The 19,876-nt window shown below is 44.1% G+C and overlaps 1 protein-coding gene across 1 annotated transcript; it reads left to right on the top strand.

Moving 5' to 3' along the window:
* On the top strand, positions 1–17,738 carry LOC141272067 (uncharacterized). Its single transcript, XM_073682377.1, has 7 exons — positions 1–77; positions 737–886; positions 1,016–1,195; positions 1,278–1,401; positions 1,485–1,582; positions 4,018–4,108; positions 15,585–17,738. The coding sequence occupies exons 2-7, from the start codon at positions 809–811 to the stop codon at positions 16,670–16,672; spliced, it is 1,659 nt and encodes a 552-aa protein (XP_073538478.1). The 5' UTR covers positions 1–77; positions 737–808; the 3' UTR covers positions 16,673–17,738.
* Positions 17,739–19,876: the final 2,138 nt, after the last annotated feature.

Raw genomic sequence — 19,876 nt, 5'->3', positions numbered from 1 at the left:
TCCCCTCCTGTGACCTCATCACAGGTCCTGTGCGCACAGAGCAGCCATATATCCAGTGTGCGGCTCTGCAGGTGGAGGTATGTGGAGATCCCCCATTACTATTAACCCCCTCAGTGCTGGGGACCTCTCTACTCTCCTTCCCATATAACTTACTGATGGAGGTTTCTTCTCTTTCTCTGGAGCCAGAGCTTCTGTTATCTCCCATAGACGATGAATAGAGAGAAGCGCACACGTCTCCTGGGAAACCTCTCTGCTTTTCTATATATCACTTGTTTCTTCAGGTGACATTTATAATTGCGGCTGTTATAATTAATGACTCCTGTAAATCCCCCTCATGGCCGCTCCCCGGACCCTCCAATGTCATCGCTCTTTGTATATCTGCCGGTCTCCTCCATATTTCTGTAGTCCCTGTGACCTGCGCGGCTCCTGTAGTGATAATCCCCACCGCCCCCCGTGTAGACGGCAGATTCTGGGGGACGGACATAAAGCACATGGCGTTCAGGCCGCGCTCCATCTTTATGACACATATCCCGATCTCAGCGTCTTCATCATCCTCGACTTCTGGTATCAGTGACGGAGCTGCCTTCATACAATATTACATGTTCCAGTCTGTACAAACAGAGAATACAAAATCTACACGTGATATTTCCTCATATGATTACTCCTATTTTATCCAGTAAGTGTAATATTACATGGGATCTTTATGATGTTACATCGTCATCTTCTCCCCATTCAGATCCCTACAATATCGGATCCTCTCAGTGGAGATCTTCTATATAAGAGAATTTTCCTGATTGACCCGTCAAGGATGGATAGGGACAGGGACAAGATGGCGGAGAGGATATTACACCTCACCCTAGAGATCCTCTTCCGGCTTACTGGAGAGGTGAGAGATTCTGATGACGTCACATTACATCATTCTTATCTATGGGAATAACAGATGGACAGAACTGGAGAGGTGAGGACTCTGGAAATGTCTGTAGTGAGATTTATTAATGTGTCTCTCCATAACCAGGATTACACAGTAGTGAAGAAGACCTCTAGTGAGCGCTGTCAGGACCCTGTGTCTGAGGGATTGGGAAGACCCCTGAGCCCAATCACGGGGCCTCCACCTCACCCCCTGATACATGAGGACATCAATGACCAGAAGATCCTAGAACTCACCTACAAGATGATTGAGCTGCTGACTGGAGAGGTGACACTGCTGGGAATGCTGGGACATTATACAGTAACGCTATGAAGGGATCGGGGGATGATTGTATCATTGTATGTGTCAGGTTCCTATAAGGTGTCAGGATGTCACCGTCTATTTCTCCATGGAGGAGTGGGAGTATTTAGAAGGACACAAAGATCTGTACAAAGACGTCATGATAGAGGTTCCCCAGCCCCTCACCTCACCAGGTAATAGACAGGACTAAATACACACTGCCTATAATTATCTGTATGTAAAGAATGAATTCAGTCCCTGTATGTGTTTCTTCCAGTTCTATCCTGTACGAGGACAACACCAGAGAGATGTCCCCGTCCTCTTCTTCCACAGGACTGTAAACAAGAAAATCCCAATGTTCCTCAGGATCATCAGGTAGATGGAGAGAAAGTGTCATAAAATCTCCCCTATGATGTGTATAAGGCTGTGAAGATCTTGTGTTCAGTCTTGTTTCATCCACCAGTATTATACTCTAAGTGGCCAATTTATTAGACACATCGGTTCTTTCATAATTAGAGTTTCCGTATATGGAAATTAGACCAATGACCCCGGAGTGCAGCAGAATATGAAGTGATCATTTTTCAGTGTGAATCCACATTACAATGAAAAACAAGAGTGATCTGAGCGACTTTTAATGAGGTACAGTCATGGGTGCTAGGGTCAGCACCAGTATTTCAGAAACTCCCAACTTTGTACGTATAAATCTCACAATGTGTCCGGATATACAGTGAATGTTGTGATTGAGGAGGAACTTCCATTGAAAGCGGATCATGTGGATGTTTACAACTTATGAAATAAGATATCAATAACTGTTCTTAAAAACCATGTGGTGCATAATTAATACAAATTGGAACTGAGTCCATAATAGAATAGGAAATTTGAGTGAACTGATCATTTCAGTCTGGTTAAGATGGAGTAATGGTGCGGGGAATGTTTTCTGCGCACATCCTGTGTCCTCTGATACTCGTGTATGGATGTTTGGAAGCTAGAGCTTACCTAAGCATTGTGTACGACCAAGTTCATCACTTTATGGTAGCTGTTTATGTAGCGCCCCGAGGGTTCGGCCGCTACAGGGGTATTGCACCTCTACCAGAGGTGTGGTATTCCACTCCCAGGTAAGGATGGAGTATGGACCAGGGCTCAGTTAGCTGCTTACAGCACACTCACACCATTTCCGAGGGACAGCTCAACGGTACTCCCATTAGACAGAAATGCAGGTACGACAGACCATGTCCCTGGCTGGAGTGGGGAGGGGGGAGGAATACCCGGTGATGTAGGAGCAGATAGGGGACGGTTCCTGAGCGTAGGTAGGAGCCCATTGGTTGCTGGTCACCTGGGCTCATGGTCAGAGGGAGGTATAAAAGGTGGGCACCATCTTAGGTCTGGGAGAAGAAGTTCAGTCTGTTCAGTCAGTGAGAGGAGAAGACCGGGAGTGGAGGCTCTGTAGGAGCTCCACTCAAGAGCGGGCCTAGAGAGAGGCCGAGGAAGAGAGAGTGGAAGAGAGAGAGAGAGGAGGTGAAAGGGAGCTGTGATTACGTCTCATCCAAGCTCCACGAGAAAGGAACAGAAAGGAACAGGAAGGAACAAAAAAGGAGAAGAAGAGACAGAGAAACAGAAGGGCTCAGGAACAAGAAGGTGGAAGGGACCCTAAGAACCCACGAGAATACAGGGTGAAGGGTCAGGCAGATTAAGGGTGCCGGATCCCAAGTTGGTGGAGGAGAAACTACCCTCAGCCAAAGACCGGACGTCGTGATCATTTATTGGTGCGACACCTCATCAAACCTGCTAGGAAGGCACCATATAGGACAGCGGAGAACGGGGCCCACGTTTACCCGCACAAGTCCGCGGCAGCTGGACAAAAGTGGGTCACTGGTGAGGCAGGCCAGAGAAAGGAAAAAAGGGGGTCCTGTGCCATATTCCTGAGCTGCCTGGGAGTTGACCGAGCCCCTCACCTGGTGGACGCAGCACGGCTCGGGCGGTCACTACCTGTACAGAAGTGACCCAGAGTACCTGAACTGTGAGTAAAAGACATTGGACTGCAGTACGTTGTCTGTGTGCTCCTTTGCGCCTCCAGCACTATTGGTACTGGGACTCTCACCACCATCACTCCCACCATCCACCGCATTGCCCTGGGGTTACACTCTTCCCGTGGGGAGTTACCCAATCTCAGCTGCACACACCATCAACCTCAGGGGACTGCCTTGCAGCGGCGGTTCCTAATAACCGCAATCCACGGGTGGCGTAGTCGGACATCACTTAAAACATCTAAAGGACTGCCACTGGTCTGACCACCCTGAGCCACAGGACCGGGTTGCCACTACTACCCCCATCGTCTCCCTACTGCCCGGTTCCGAGTGCCCCACGGCCCAGGGGGCGAGTCATTTACCCTGTGGTAGAAGGACAATGCCCCATACCACAAGGTTTTGTAACAAAGTATCCTGTCTTCATTGGCCAACATTTCAACACCAAGTGTAATCGACAACAAGGCTGTTTAATGGAGGTTTAATGTTCTACTAAATGGGTGTCTCTAATAACGTGGCCATTCAGTGTATGTTTTATACTTGGTGTAGATGACAGGATAAAGCTGATCATAGACATTAGATGTTGTCTGGATCTTCTCACAATTTTCTGGTTATGGAGATTGCTGGTTAGAATTAGGAGCCGACAGGTTGGATTTATACAGGAGACCAGCAGCTATGTGATAACTATTTCTGTCATGTCATTTGTGGTCGTTTTGTTAATTTATAATATTTTCTATTCTTTCACACAACTTTTCCATCTGTCTGTGACTTATACAATATTTGTTTCAGGGTAAAGATATAACCCATATTAATACTACAGAGACATATATGAGGGGTGATGAGCGGTGTAAAGAGGAGATTCCTACAGATAACCGCACAGGTGAGTAGTGACCACTAAATGCAGAGAAGTCACAGATTTTATTCATCCAGATACCGATACAATTATATGATGAATTTTTAGGGTGTATTACTCAGCATTTTCATACTTATTTTATTTTTTCTGCATTGTTTTTGCAAAATTTGATTAGGCAAAATTGAAATGATGCTTTTCAGAATTAAAAGATAGAGATAATCTCCGTACGTTGTGTTCTGGATGTATGGAATTATGATTGCTGCGTCCAATCACTGGTCACAGCAGCGATGCATTGGTCGCCGCTGAGGTCAGGGAGAGGCTGAAGTGGTCCCAATTATAAGGTGAGTATGCCTTATTATCTTATTGTACGCCGGGCCATAGTTTTTCTAATTCATGAGATATAATAAATTTACTCCAAATCTCTTTACATTTATTTTACTCGAGTCTGAATTCAGGATACTAATTAGAAGACTCTGAGATAACAGCGGGACTCCTAGGGAAATTATTTAGGCTTATTGACTTAAGATGAGACGCATGGTCACTTGACAGCTCTTAAGATGACTACTTTGAACAGGCTTCGAGCTAGCTATTCCATTTTTCAGATCCCAGGGGTTGCCCTGACATTCACCCGTTAACTGCTGCACAATTATCTGAACTTACACGGTTACGTCTAGGCTGAGGCCACGGAGTCTGCTGCTGTTCGATGGTGCAAGCTGGCAGGAAGAATTGTAAGTGAGCCACCTCAGAACCAGGAGGTATGGAAAGATACAAAATCATCAGGTAGCAGAAATGGCATTATTGAAGCCGAACTGGAAAACAGGAATATCCACTGAGACACAGGATCTGTGATACACAACCAGAGCAATTAAGGTTATAACTGATTGTGGGAACTGATTCTCAGGAGCTTAATTAGTGAGCAGCCCAACCCAGGGCTGACAGCCGGTAGAAACACAAACTAATGGAATTTATCCCCAAAGCTTCTTCACTGCCCAGATCCACAAGTCCAAAGAGTAAAACAGGGCTACTGAATAGTCACCCTGCATCGGGCGATGATTAAAAAAGTAATGGCAAAGACAGATTCACGGATGCCACAACCCCTGTCATCTTGAGCAATGGTAGGCCACCAGAAATGTGATTTTAAAATTCAGCGTCTTCTTATACAACTTGATGTCAACTTAGAGAAATATCCCCAGGTGTTAAGTCGCACCTGGGGAGGTAAATCAAAGCCCTTGGTCTGCTTGTGCAGCTGTAATGCATTACATACAGATTACGTTGGTGCAGTGCTCAATCTGGTAGAAGGAACAGAAGCTTTAGATACTAAACGGCAACTGGAGCTGTTGAGTCCAAGAAGAAGCTGGAGGGTCAGCGTAGAATGACTGATGAGGGAAGGTTAAAAGAGTAGCACATCTATGCAGACTTAGTGATGGGACAGAGTATGTCACAGTCTTACATGGAATGGATAAATGGTACAACAGAGCCCAATGAAGTAGTAGAGCTAAGTATGGTAGGAGGCACAAGAAGAGATAAACTGAAGAGTTGGGCGAAGCTGTATAGTTGAATTTGTCCGAAGACTCTGGCAGTATAGCAGATTTGAATAGTATAGAAGAGCTAGGTTAGAGGCTAAGTTAAAATGAAAACATTAAAATTGCGATGAATTGGAGCCATTGGACGAAGATGCAATGTGCAGCTCCATACATTGTGTAGTGTCCACTTTTGGGTACTGCTGAACAACTCCTGCTCTCCTGTTCTATTGAATTGGAACTGTTCTGTAATGCCCAGCAGTCGGGCCCCCACCAATCTGATATTGATAGCCTTTCTCAAGGATAGTTCATCAACTGGACAACCCCTTTAAAGCGCATTTTAGATGCAACCTTCAACTTAATAATGACTAGGGTTTTAGGTTATTGTTAGGAGAAACTCTTGGACTTGCTTCTGTCAGCTGTTTTCTTTTGTATATTACTAAACTCTTGCCAGATAGTAGTGAAATTATCAGAAAAAGCCTCAGAAGTATGTTTTTCATTAGTAGCACTTACTGGCAATATGATTCCCCGAGTCAGTATGTGTGCGCAGATACCAAAATGTATAGTTTATTTTTTTTTATTTAAGTGTTAACTAAAAAATTCAGAAATTTGTATGAAAAAAAAAAAGTTTTTGCTTTTGTCGCCATTTTCCAAAGTTTGTATCGTTTCTATTTTTTGGGATCTGGGGCTGGGTGAGGGCTTATTTTTTGCGCCCTGTGTTGAGGTTTTTATTGCTACTATTTTGGGGTAGATACGATGTTTTGATTGTCTTTTATTGCAATGTTGAGGTGGACAAAAAACGTGTTTCTGGCATTTCTATTTTTTTTTTCTTGTTACGCTGTTTACTGATCAGATTAATTTAATTTCCATTTTGATAGATTGGACATTTCTGAAGGCAGCGATAACAAATATGTGTATTTTTTTCTAATTTAATTTTTTTCAGTTGGGCAAGAATTATAGAAACATAGAGAGGTAATGTTGAAAGGGATCTCCAGGGTCATCTGGTCAATCTCAAAGTCGGCCCAAACTTTGCACATTCGGATTCGTGTTTTAACCCCTGAGCATTTTTACTCAAAATCGGCAAATTTGGCCAATGTTTGGTAAATTATCGCGTTTCCACTAATGTTTCTGTTAGGACTTTGGCTAGGATAGTGGTGCTGTATGATGAGCGGGGGAACACGTGTTTGATGAGGGGAGGGGGAGGGGGTGGGAAGAGGGTAGAGGAGCGGCGGACTGTTATTCTTAATTTTTTTTTCTTACCTTAATGTATGGAGATTCCGGCAGCCAATCAGCATGCAGAAAGCATTCAGACACAAGGGCTGGTGTCATTGGCTGCCAAACTCATATGTCTCTCTCCATATAAAGAGCGGACATGTTGTTTTGGCGCCATTTTGTCAGTGTAACAGCGCAGACAGGCTGCTACTGGATAGTCAGATAGTTAGCTAGGCGCTTGATTGTCAGTCAGCTAGTTCAATAGATCCTGTGTGGCTGTGAAATCGCCCTTCCAGCAGATCAATCCTTTTGCTGATTATGTGGTCCAGAGACACCAGGCCACATTTCAGCATATAACTCTTTTGTACTGCTAATATTGTGCTCCAGCCAGGAGTGCACATTTGAAAATATAAATTCTTCGTGCTAATAGCATGGTCCTGAAACAAGGCCACATTTCAGTATATAAATATTTGGTGATACTATTCTTTCTCCAGCCAGTAGTCCACATTTCTGAATCTAAATTGTTTGTGCTAATAGCATTCTCCAGAAATTAGGCCACATTTCAGTATAAAAATATTTCGTGCTACTATTTTTTCTCTAGCCAGAAGTCCAGATTTCTGAATCGAAATCGTTTGTGCTATTAGCGTGCTCTAGAAAGCAGGCCACATTTCAGTATATAAATTCTGTATGGTAATTGTGTGTTCCAGCCAGCAGTTCACATTTCAGGATCTAAATCCTTTGTGCTTAATGTGTGGTCCGGCAAGGAGTCCACATTTCTGCATGGGACAAGGCCTAGGACAGGGGGGAAAGCATCTAGAAAAATGTACTATTGTAACGTGGATCTAACAGACTGGCAATCCAGTAGGCAGCACTATTTCTAATCCTAACAATGCGGGCAACAATCATGTTGCAGATAGTGCAGCAAGAAGGTGCACATGTGTCGGGCACTTTCATGAGGTGCAAGTCCATGTTGTGTTAGTGGCAGGGTAACACTCAAGCTTGCTTCCTCTGTCCCTTCCCGCCAACCACGGACAACAGACAGGAGATCATTATCCTCTTTGCCTCCTGAGTGTTGTGCGCCCATCATCTCTTCCTTCTCCATTTGTTCTTCAGCTCCCGCACCTTCACTAAAAGTTTGTCTGGTACCATAAACCCTCCTTGATCGCTGTAATCCACCCTTCCTTGGCACCCGCCTGTGCAACGTGAGTCCAGAACTTAGAGATGTTATCCCTTCCGCATCTTCTTCTGCTTCCTCCTCTTCCTCTGGGACCGCCACCTCATCCCGCAGACTATTCAAAGTGTGCTCCAGCATGTAGATGACCGGAATAGTGATGCCATTTCGAAACTGTGTAGAAGGATGCAGAAGTCCTTCATCTGTGCCCACTCTGCAAGAGTGACTTGCGCCACGTCTGTACTGTGTTGGCCCAGGCTATGCAAAATGACATACTGCACCAGGGCTCGTCGCTGCTGCCACAGTCACTGCAACAAGTGCAGAATGGAATTCCACAGTGTCAGCACATCGCAAATCAACCGGTTAACCGGTAGGCCCAAAGACCTCTGTAGCGATGCAAGTCGATGACCCGCGAGGTGCGAATGGCGGAAGTGAGCACACAGCAAACATGCTTTCTGAAGCCGGGCCTCCAGGCCAGGATAGTGATGCAGAAATTGCTGTACAAACAAGTTGAGGACGTGAGGCATGCAAGTCACGTGTGTGAGGTTGCCCCAGCATATTTCCGCCACCAGATTAACATTGTTATTGCATACGGCCTTCCCTGGCTTCAGGTTCAGTGGAGACAGCCATTTCTCAAACTCGGCCTGGATAGCTGTCCACAACTCTTGAGGTGTGTGAGTGCAATCTCCAAGGCATATTAATTTAAGTACTATTGCACTGTTGGAACGCATGTCTCATTAACAGAGGGGTTGAGGGCTCAGGGGGAGGCTTTAGAGTAGGTGGAGGACGTAGAAGCAGTGAAGGAAGTGTTAGATACAGAGGTTTCTCCCGCCAGCCTTGGAGATTCCAAGACTTGGTGTCTAGTAACACTTTGGTGTCTAGTGGTTTAGTTCACCATCCCTTGGTGTGTAGTGGTTTAGTTCTCCATTTTCTCGTGTGTAGTGGTTTAGGTCTCCAACCCTAGGTGGTTAGTAATTTAGTTACCAACCCCTGTTGTCTAGTAGTTTAGTTCTCCATCTTCTGGTGTGTAGTGGTTTAGCTCTCCATCCCCAAGCGCCCTGCAAGCCTTGTGGTTTCCAAGACTTGTGAAGAAGCCCCTTCCCCGCCTGCCCCCACAGCCACCAGAGTCACCCAGTGCCCAGTCAGCGAGATGTAACTCCCCTGGCCATGCTTGCTCGTCCAGGTGTCAGTGGTGAAATGCACCGTCAGACATAGATTTTTTCAAGGAATGGGTGATGTTGTCTGCGACATACTGGTGTAGCACAGGCACAGCTTTCTTTGAGAAGTAATGGCAACTGGTACTGGGGGACTTCGACGACCATCAGCTTTCGGAAACCGTCTGTATCCACCAGGCGAAAAGGTAGCATTTCCATGACCAACAGATTGGAGATGGTGAAGTTCAAGCTCTTAGCTTTAGCATGTTTAGGAGGAAACAATCTTTTATGTGACCACAACTGTGGGACCGAGGGCTGGCTGCTGTACTGACAGAGGGTGGAGTAGGATGAAAATGACAAACTGCTGGACTGTGAGTGAGGTGCAGGCGGAGATGTTATGGTGGATTGAGAAAGATGTGATGTGCTGGGTGTCTGAGATAGGTCAAAGACAGCAGGCATGTCCACTTCCGTAACAGCTGACAGGCTGTCACTCACCCCTACTGTAGCGGGTAAATAAATGAAGGTTCTGTGGCCAGAGACCTTTGTTAGAACACTTGCCACGATAATGGAGGAAGAATAAGCAGCACTTGCTATTGATGGGGCGGCCAGTGGTTGGAGAGGCCCGCTAGTCTGCATTTTAGCGTAGTGAGATTCCCAGTCTAACGCATGTTGATCGTGCATGTGCCGGTTCATGCATACAGTACAGACCAAAAGTTTGGACACACCTTCTCATTTAAAGATTTTCTGTATTTTCATGACTATGAAAATTGTACATTCACACTGAAGGCATCAAAACTATGAATTAACACATGTGGAATTATATACTTAACAAAAAAGTGTGAAACAACTGAAAATATGTCTTATATTCTAGGTTCTTCAAAGTAGCCACCTTTTGCTTTGATGACTGCTTTGCACACGCTTGGCATTCTCTTGATGAGCTTCAAAAGGTAGTCACCGGAAAACGTTTTCACTTCACAGGTGTGCCCTGTCAGGTTTAACAAGTGGTATTTCTTGCCTTATAAATGGGGTTGGGACCATCAGTTGTGTTGTGCAGAAGTCTGGTGGATGCACAGCTGATAGTCCTACTGAATAGACTGTTAGAATTTGTATTATGGCAAGAAAAAAGCAGCTAAGTAAAGAAAAACGAGTGGCCATCATTACTTTAAGAAATGAAGGTCAGTCAGTGCGAAAAATTGGGAAAACTTTGAAAGTGTCCCCAAGTGCAGTTGCAAAAACCATCAAGCGCTACAAAGAATTTGGCTCACATGAGGATCGCCTCAGGAAAGGAAGACCAAGAGTCACCTCTGCTTCTGAGGATAAGATTATCCGAGTCACCAGCCTCAGAAATTGCAGGTTGACAGCAGCTCAGATTAGAGACCAGGTCAATGCCACACAGAGTTCTAGCAGCAGACACATCTCTTCAACAACTGTTAAGAGGAGACTTTTGTGCAGCAGGCCTTCATGGTAAAATAGCTGCTAGGAAACCACTGCTAAGGACAGGCAACAAGCAGAAGAGACTTGTTTGGGCTAAAGAACACAAGGAATGGACATTAGACCAGTGGAAATCTGTGCTTTGGTCTGATGCGTCCAAATTTGAGATCTTTGGTTCCAACCACCGTGTCTTTGTGCGACGCAGAAAAGGTGAACGGATGGACTCTACATGACTGGTTCCCACCGTGAAGCATGGAGGAAAAGGTGTGATGGTGTGGGGGTGCTTTGCTGGTGACACTGTTGGAGATTTATTCAAAATTGAAGGCATACTGAACCAGCATGGCTACCACAGCATCTTGCAGCGGCATTCTTTTCCATCCAGTTTGCGTTTAGTTGGACCATCATTTATTTTTCAACAGGACAATGACCCCAAACTAACCTCCAGGCTGTGTAAGGGCTATTTGACCAAGAGGGAGAGTGATAGGGTGCTACGCCAGATGATCTGGCCTCCACAGTCACCAGACCTGAACCCAATTGAGATGGTTTGGGGTGAGCTAGACCGCAGAGTGAAGGCAAAAGGGCAAACAAGTGCTAAGCATCTCTGGGAACTCCTTCAAGATTGTTGGAAGACCATTTCCGGTGACTACCTCTTGAAGCTCATCAAAAGAATGCCAAGAGTGTGCAAAGCAGTCATCAAAGCAAAAGGTGGCTACTTTGAAGAACCTAGAATATAAGACATATTTTCAGTTGTTTCACACTTTTTTGTTAAACAAACAAAGGAAGTCGAGTAGCCTGTCCTGTAACAGGAATTTTCAAAATGCTGCGCAATTACTTACTGCAGCAAAATAAATATATTTCTCATCTCTCATATCATCCCTGTCTCACAACCTTAAACAGCTATTCAGTACTTTCAATTCTCTCCTCCGTCCCCCAGCTTCCCCTCCCTCTACTCTCATCTCAGCTGAAGACTTTGCCTCATTCTTCAAGCAGAAGATTGACATTGTAATGCAAAGCTTTTACCTGAAGTCCCCACTGCCCCTGCTCATAACATTACTCTCCAAATCACATCTCACCACCTGTAAACTTGACCCAATCCTGTCCCACCTTATTCCAAACCTTACCACAGTCTTCATCCGAACCCTAACCCACCTCTTCAACCAGTCACTAACAACCAGTGTCTTCCCCTCATGCTTCAAACATACTTAGTTCGATCACACCCATCCTCAATAAGCCCTCCCTTAATCCATCCTCTGTGTCTAGCTATCAGCCCATATCACTTCTCCCCTATGCTTTAAAACTACTGGAACAGCACATCCATTTTGAACTGTCCTCCCACCACTCATCCTGCTCCTTCTTTGACCGCTTACAATCTGGCTTCCGACTGCAACATTCCACTGAAACTGCCCAGATTAAAGTCACCAATGACCTACTAACCGCCAAATCCAAGCGTCACTACTTTGTCCTTCTCCTGGAAGACCTGTCCTCTGCCTTTGACACAGTGGACCATTACCTCTTACTACAGACTCTCTCATCTCTTGGCATCACAGACTTGGCCCTATCTTGGATCTCCTCATACCTAACAGACCTGACATTCAGTTTCTCCAACTCACACACTACATTCTCATCTCGCCCCCTATCTGTCAGTGTCCCTCAAGGATCAGTTATAGCACCACTGCTCTTCTCCATCTACACCTTCGGCTTGGGACAGCTCATAGAGTCTCACGGCTTTACTATCACCTCTATGCTGATGACACACAGGTCTACCTTTCTGGAGCTGATATCACCTCCTTACGAACCAGAATCCCACAATGTCTGTCCGCTATTTCATCATTCTTCTCTGCTAGATTTCTGAAACTTAACATGGATAAAACCAAATTCATTATTTTTCCACCATCTTATTCAACTGCACCAACTGACCTATCCATCAAAGTCAATGGCTGCCCACTCTCCCCAGTCCAGTAAGCTTGATTCTGATCTCTCCTTCAAACCTGAGATCAAAGCCCTTTCCACTTCCTGCCGACTCCAACTCCAAAATATCTCCCGGATCCGCACATTCCTCAACCATGAATCTGCAAAAACACTAGTGCATGCCTTCATCATCTCCCGCCTCAACTACTGCAACCTCCTGCTCTGTGGCCTCCCTTCTAACACTCTCGCACCCCTCCAATCTATCCTAAACTCTGCTGGCCGTCTAATCCACCTGTCACCCCACTATTCCCCAGCTTCTCCCCTCTGTAAATCCCTGCACTGGCTCCTCATTGCCCAGAGACTCCAGTTCAAAACCCTAAATTTGGCATACAAAGCCATCCAAAACCTGTCTCCTCCATACATCTGTGACCTAGTCTCCCAGTACATACCTGAACGCAACCTCCGATCCTCACAAGATTTCCTTCTCTACTCCCCTCTTATCTCCCACAATCGCATACAAGATTTCTCCCATGCATCTCCCCTACTCTTGAACTCTATCCCAACATATCAGACTCTCGCCTACTGTGGAAACTTTCAAAAGGAACCTGAAGACCTACCTCTTTCGACAAGCGTCCAAACTGCAGTAACCCTCGCTCCACCGCTACATGACCATCTCTAGCCTCACCTACTGTATCCTCATCCATCTCTTGTAGATCGTGAGCCCTCGCGAGCAGGGTCCTCTCTCCTGTACCAGTTGGTGAATCATTTTTGTTCAAAATTATTGTATTTGTTGTTTGCTGTGTATACCACATTACACATGTAAAGCTCAAAGGAATAAATGGCGCTATAATAATAATTATACTATTTGTACACGGGGTCAATTGATGCCACTTTTCCTGGTGTCTGCCCCTAGAGGGCAGCTTTTGGGCCTCCCTGAAGGTGTTGACTATGCGATTGGTTGTGCATCCCATTGAATTCAATGGAGTTCGGATATGTTTTTCGAACCATTCGGCGAACATCGGGACGATCGCCGATCAGAACGAACCGAATTTTGAAAAAGGTTTGCTCTACTCTACTCAACACCTCTCTTGGCAGCCTTTTCCACTAGTTAATCACCCTCACTGTCAACAAGTTTTTTCTAATATCTAATCTGAATTTTCTCCATTCAGTTTCATCCCATTACTTCTAGTCTTTCTTTGTGCAATGAGAATAAAGCTGATCCCTCTACAGTGTGACAGCCCTTGAGATATTTGTAGACAGCTATTAAATCTCCTCTTAGTCTTCTCTTTCGCAAGCTAAACATTCCCAAATCCTGCAACCGTTCCTCATAGGACATTATTTGCAGACTAGTCACCATTCTGGTCGCTCTTCTCTGAACTTGCTACAGTTTCTTCATGTCTTTTTTAAAATGTGGTGCCCAGAACTGGACAAAGTATTCCAGATGAGGTCTGACAAAAGAGGAGTAGCAAGGGATAATTACTTCATGTGATGTAGACTGTATGATTCTGTTAATGCAACCCAGAATTGTGTTTGCCTTTTTTGCTGCTACATCACAATGTTGACACATGTGCAGTCTGTGATCTATTAGTATACCCAAGTGTTTTTCACATGTGCTGTTGCTTAGCCCTATTCCTCCCAATTTGTATATGCTTTTTTCATTTTTCTTGCCCAAATGTAGGACTTTGCATTTCTCTCTGGTAAAAAAAGCGTTCTGTTAGTTGCTGCCCACAGTTCCAGTTTGTTTAAATCTTTTCTAGTATTAGCTATCCCTCCTAGCTTTGTGTCATCAGCAAATTTAATCAGTTTACCCTCAATTCCTTCATCTAAATCATTGATAAAGATGTTGAACAACACAGGTCCCAGGACAGAGCCATGTGGTACCCCACTTGATATATTCTTCCAACTGGATGTGCAACCATTTGACCACTCATTGAGTCCGATCATTTATGAATCCACCTAACAGTTGTCTGTCCATTCTATAGTTGGTCATTTTTTCAATAAGGATAGTATGAGATACTACTTTGCTGAAGTCAAGATATACTATATCCACCTCATTTCCCTGATCCACCCAGTCAGTGATTCTGTCATAGAAGGAAATTAAGTTAGTCTGACATGACTGATTAGTTACAAACCCATGCTGGCTCTGGTTAATCATTTCATTCTCATAAATGTACTAGCATACATGTTGTTTAATAATTTGTTCAAAGAACTTTCCTGGTATAGAAGTAAGGCTCACAGGCCGATAGTTCCCTGGGTCCACATTCTTCCCCTTTTTGAAGATAGAGACAATATTCGCTCTTCTCCAGTCCTCTGGGACTTCTCCTGTTCTCCAAGAATTTTCAAAAATTATGGAGAGTGGTTCAATAATTTCCTATGCTATCTCCTTCAGTACCCTAGGATTTAATTCATCTGGACCTGAATACTTCAATTAATTTATGTTAGCTAAATATTCCCTCACTATCTCTGTTTATAGATAGTGTGGATTCTTCTATCCCTTCAATAGTACAGTGAAGATTAGTTGATGTTACATTTACTTTCTGAGACAAAACAGATGCAAGAGGGGGTGATTTGAACTTTTTTTTTTTTACTTTTTTTAAACTTTTTACAACCCATCAGTGGCCCCTGCAATCATTTCACTGATGCGCCAATGGGAGTGTGGAATGACGAGAGCCTTCTGACATGTGTTAAATCCCGCTGTCAGAGATTGACAGCCAGATTTAACAAATTAACAGCTGTTAAACGCAGATGACAGCTGATTAACTCAGCTGTGATGCACAATGAAAGATGCTGGGCCAGCTCCGGAGCTGGCATCAAAGTCAGGGACAAGTGATTTGAGGTAAATATACGTCATATGTTGTGAGAGGTTTAAGAGATTTCAAAATCCTTGCATTTTTGTTTTCTTTACATTTTACACAGCATTCCAATGTTTCTGAAATTGGGGTTGTTCAAGGTCTTTTGTTGCAGCTAATGTCTTACTCAGTTGTAAATCTAATTTTACTACAAATTGTATAGACACTTTAATAAATAAAGGTTATAAAATGTACATTAGAACTAATATGTCTAAAAGGCACTGTTATGAGTAATATCAATTGTTTCATCTTTGGCAGATGACTGTACCAGGAGCCCAAAGGAACATATGATATTTTCAGATGTTAAAGCAGATGACCGTAGTATCACACCAGATACATATGAAGAGTATGCCATTATTCAAGATACACCTCTAGCCTTTCACAACAAAGATGTATCATCTGATTCCTTTCAACAGGTTCTTTCTACTGATTCATCACAGACTTTTAAACAAAATAAAAATATCCAAAGGGATGGTGAACATCAAAGAGATCACGCAAGAAAGAAGACACTTTCATGTTCAGAATGTGGTAAACGTTTTACAGACAAAACAAATCTTGTTATACATCAGAGAATTCACACAGGGGAGAAGCCATTTTCATGTTCAGAATGTGGGAAATGTTTTAATAAGAAAACATATCTTGTGACACATCTGAGAATTCACACCGGGAAAAAGCCATTTTCATGTTCAGAATGCGGTAAATGTTTTAGACACAAAACAACTTTTGTTAGACATCAAAAAACTCACACAGGAGAGAAGCCAATTTCATGTTCAGAATGTGGGAAATGTTTTAGAGACAAAACGGCTTTTGTTAGACATCAAAGAATTCACACAGGGGAAAAGCCATTTCCATGTTCAGAATGTGGGAAATGTTTTACAGACAAAACATCTTTTGTTAGACATCAAAGAATTCACACAGGGGAGAAGCCATTTTCATGTTCAGAATGTGGCAAATGTTTTAATAATAAAACATATCTTGTTGAACATCAGAGAATTCACACAGGGGAGAAGCCATTTTTATGTTTAGAATGTGGGAAATGTTTTAATCAGAAATCGCATCTTGATTCACATCAGAGAATTCACACAGGGGAGAAGCCATTTTCATGTTCAGAATGTGGGAAATGTTTTGCAGACAAATCAACTTTTGTTAGACATCAAAGAATCCACACAGGGGAGAAATTATTTTCATGTCCAGAATGTGGGAAATGTTGTTCTCAGAAATATAATCTTGCTAAACATAAGAAAACTCACACAAGGGAAAAGCAATTATTATTATGTTCAGTGTGTGGGAAAGGTTTTTTACAGAAAAGAAATCTTGTTACACATCTGAGAATTCACACAGGTTAAAATGAAAGTTCATATACAGAATGTGGGAAATATTTTCCAAACAATCAAATCTTGTTAAACATCAGAGAAGTCACACAGCGGAGAAGCCATTTTCATGTTCCCAATGTGGTAAATATCTTATATCTAAATCAGATCTTCTTAGACATCAGATTATTCACACGGGAGAAAAAATATTTTCATGTTTAGAATTTGGAAAATGTTTTAACCAAAAATCTATTTTTGTTGCACATCAGATCACTCACATAAGGAAGTAGACATTTTTTTTTCTTTTTATTACTCTTGACAAATTGTACAAGTTACAAACATCAGTTACAATGAAAGTAAAGTCATATGTCATAGATGAGGAGTAGAAAGCAAATTAAAGGGGTTGTCCACTACTTGGACAACCCCTTCTTGATTTAAATGTTTGGCTCCGTTAAAATAAAAAAACTATGCTCACCTCCCATGCTGGCGCCGTTCCAGCAGTGTCAGCACTCGAGGTCCCGAGGCTATCGCGCGGTTGTTGTAACATATGACCACGGCGCCCAATCGGTGCCGGCGTTACTTTCCTCGCCTTCAGACAAATCGTACATGAAGAGGAAGTCCGGGCTGCAGCTGATCTCTGACTTTTTCTTCATGTCCAATTCGACAAGAGGCCGGGACCGTGAGAGGGGCGCTGATTGGGCTCTGGCGTCATGTGTCACAAAAACAGCACTGGAGCCCCGGGAAGAGTGAGTGCCGACACCGCCGGAACGGTGCCAGCACAGAAAATGAGTATAAGCTTTTTTATTTTATCGGGGCCAGGCGTGGGGTATGAGAAGTAGTTGTCCAATAAGTGACAACTTCTTTAAAGCATTATTTGATGATTCAGGAATATATTAAATTATCAATAAGCATTTGTCATCAAAAAGCAAATAGAATCTAAAGAACTCACCCATACACTAAATGGGCAACTTGATAGAGACACCGTTGTTGTTTTTGGCTGCAATTTTCCACAGAATGATTCTTAATGGGGTTTTCGGATTCATAAAGCCTGTTTCTGAGCTGCACTTTGTTTTAAATAAAATAAAACTATCCTTTACTCACAGTCCCTTGGTCCATCGCTGAGTCCCTGCCACTGCTCTTTTTTCTGTAATGTGTCTTCCAAGCAAAATTGACAAAATGGGTGATGATATAAGGGTGTCAGTCTCAGAAATGGCAATCCTAGTGTATGCTGCACTTCCCAATCACAGAGCGAACAGCCCAGCTAAGATAATTTAGGTGCAGTAAGGGCTCATTCAGACATCTATATTTTGCGTTCGAGTGCCCTCCATAGTTTTCACGGATAGCACTCGTACCTACAATAGTGGATGAGACTGTTTACATGTCCTTGATTTTTCATGGAACAAGCAGTTTGCTCAAAATCGTGGACACGTGTCGGATATTGTTTCAAATGTTGGATCAAAATCGGCAATGCAAGTCTATGGGTCTGTAAAAAAAAAAAAAATCGGTCAGCATTCGGATGCCATCCGAGTGTGGTCCAATTTTCATTGAATGTTAGATAGGAGCGTCTCTCCCCGCATGTTTGGTGCTCTTTAGAGCGCCAATGAACATACAGTGATTGCCTGCCACTCACTGTAATGCCGTAGCCATGTTGGTTGTGGCATTACAGTGATTGGCTGGCCTCATAGCGTCATCAGTAGTGATGAGCGTACGTGCTCGCCACTGCTCGGTACTCGCACGAGCATCATGGTGCTCGACAAGCTCGGCGAGTATTTCCGGGTTGCTCGGGCGGGAACTCGGGTCCCCTCCCTGCATGTTTGGCGCTCTTTAGAGAGCTAATGAACATGCAGGGATTGCCTGCCATGCACTGTAATGCCGTAGCCATGTTGGTTGTGGGCATTACAATGATTGGCTGGCCGCACAGCGTCATCAGGTGTGTATCAGACCTGGCGCCGCCATGCTCGTCACAGTCACTCCGGATCAAACAGTGTAGGGAGAGCTGCTGCTGAGCTAGGGAGAGATTCGCTTGTGTATTAGGTAGTATAGGGAGAAAAAACGTACATTACACATATCCATCTTAACAAACAGTCCTTTTGTGGGCTAACTAATCCATCTGCAGAGATATCAGGCAGGCAGTGTATATAGGCAGGCAGGCAGGGTATATAGCAGACTGCAGTGCATATAGCACAAGAGGCTCCATTCCAGTTCTGTCGGCTGCTGCAGTTAGATATTTCTGGAAATAGGCCCAGGTCTCAGGGGCCAGGAATAATTTTTTTTGCATCTTAATCCTCATTATTTGCTTAAAAAGCAATCCAGTGAAGCAATTGACACCAGATTGCTGTTCAAAACAGTTACCTACAGGCCAGGTATTTAAAACTCTGTTTTCTCCGTCACACGGATCACATATAAATTCGCTCCAAATTCAGTCATTTGTAGTGAGCGTGGATGATACTATCCTCCATTTAAAATGGGCAAGGCACGTGGCAAGGGATGGGGAACTGGACGTGAAGGTAATGGTGCATGCAGAGGCCAAGGACAAGGCCGTGGGCAAGCCGAAATTGTGCCACAACAAACACCCACATCTTCTCGCCTGACCTTCCTGTCCCAATTTCTAGGGGACCGCAGCACACCACTATTGAACCCAGAGCAGTGTCAAAAGGTTGTTGGTTGGATAGCGGATAATGCTTCCGGTCACTTATCCACCACCACCACCCTGTCTTCCACACGGTCAAGTATCAGTAGCCGTGAGTCTGGACCGCATATTTCTCACCCTGATCCTCCTTCCTCCCACCATACCGAGTACCCAGAGACAACTGATCCCACACTTGGACACTCTGAAGAGCTGTTCACTTTTCGATTTATAGATTCGGGCCTCTCGCCCGGTCCACTTGAAGCTGAGCGAGAGGAGATCGCCTGTAGCGATGCCCAAATATTTGAGCAGCCACGGTCACGCGAAGGCAACGGTGGGAAAGTGTCACAAGAGGTGGACGATGATGAGACACGAGGTGGTGGATGATATAGTTACTGACCCAACCTGGCAGGAGAACATGCAGAGCGAGGACTGCAGCACACAGGGGGAGGGAGGCAGAGCACCCCAACAGGCAGGAAGAAGCAGTTGTTTTTAAAAAGACTCTGCCGATAACCCTAAAAAGGCCATTTGCACCACCAGACAGGCCAGCATCAACAGGGGTGGCAAAACGACCAGCCTTACCACCACCAGCATGATCAGGCACATGGCAGCAA

Source organism: Phyllobates terribilis, unplaced genomic scaffold (assembly GCF_046119375.1).
Source record: "Phyllobates terribilis strain yellow unplaced genomic scaffold, ASM4611937v1 Scaffold_5__5_contigs__length_657084704, whole genome shotgun sequence".
NCBI lineage: Eukaryota > Metazoa > Chordata > Amphibia > Anura > Dendrobatidae > Phyllobates > Phyllobates terribilis.
Note: the sequence above shows the minus strand (reverse complement) of the source record. Positions and strands in the feature narration are given on the sequence as shown.

What these genes read in the sequence shown, in the direction of transcription:
- LOC141272067 (XM_073682377.1), top strand. Translation starts at nt 809, where the DNA reads ATGGATAGGGACAGGGACAAGATGGCGGAGAGGATATTACACCTCACC. An exon ending in TCTTCCGGCTTACTGGAGAG is followed by an intron (nt 887 to 1,015) that starts GTGAGAGATTCT and finishes CTCCATAACCAG; the next exon opens with GATTACACAGTAGTGAAGAA. An exon ending in TTGAGCTGCTGACTGGAGAG is followed by an intron (nt 1,196 to 1,277) that starts GTGACACTGCTG and finishes TGTATGTGTCAG; the next exon opens with GTTCCTATAAGGTGTCAGGA.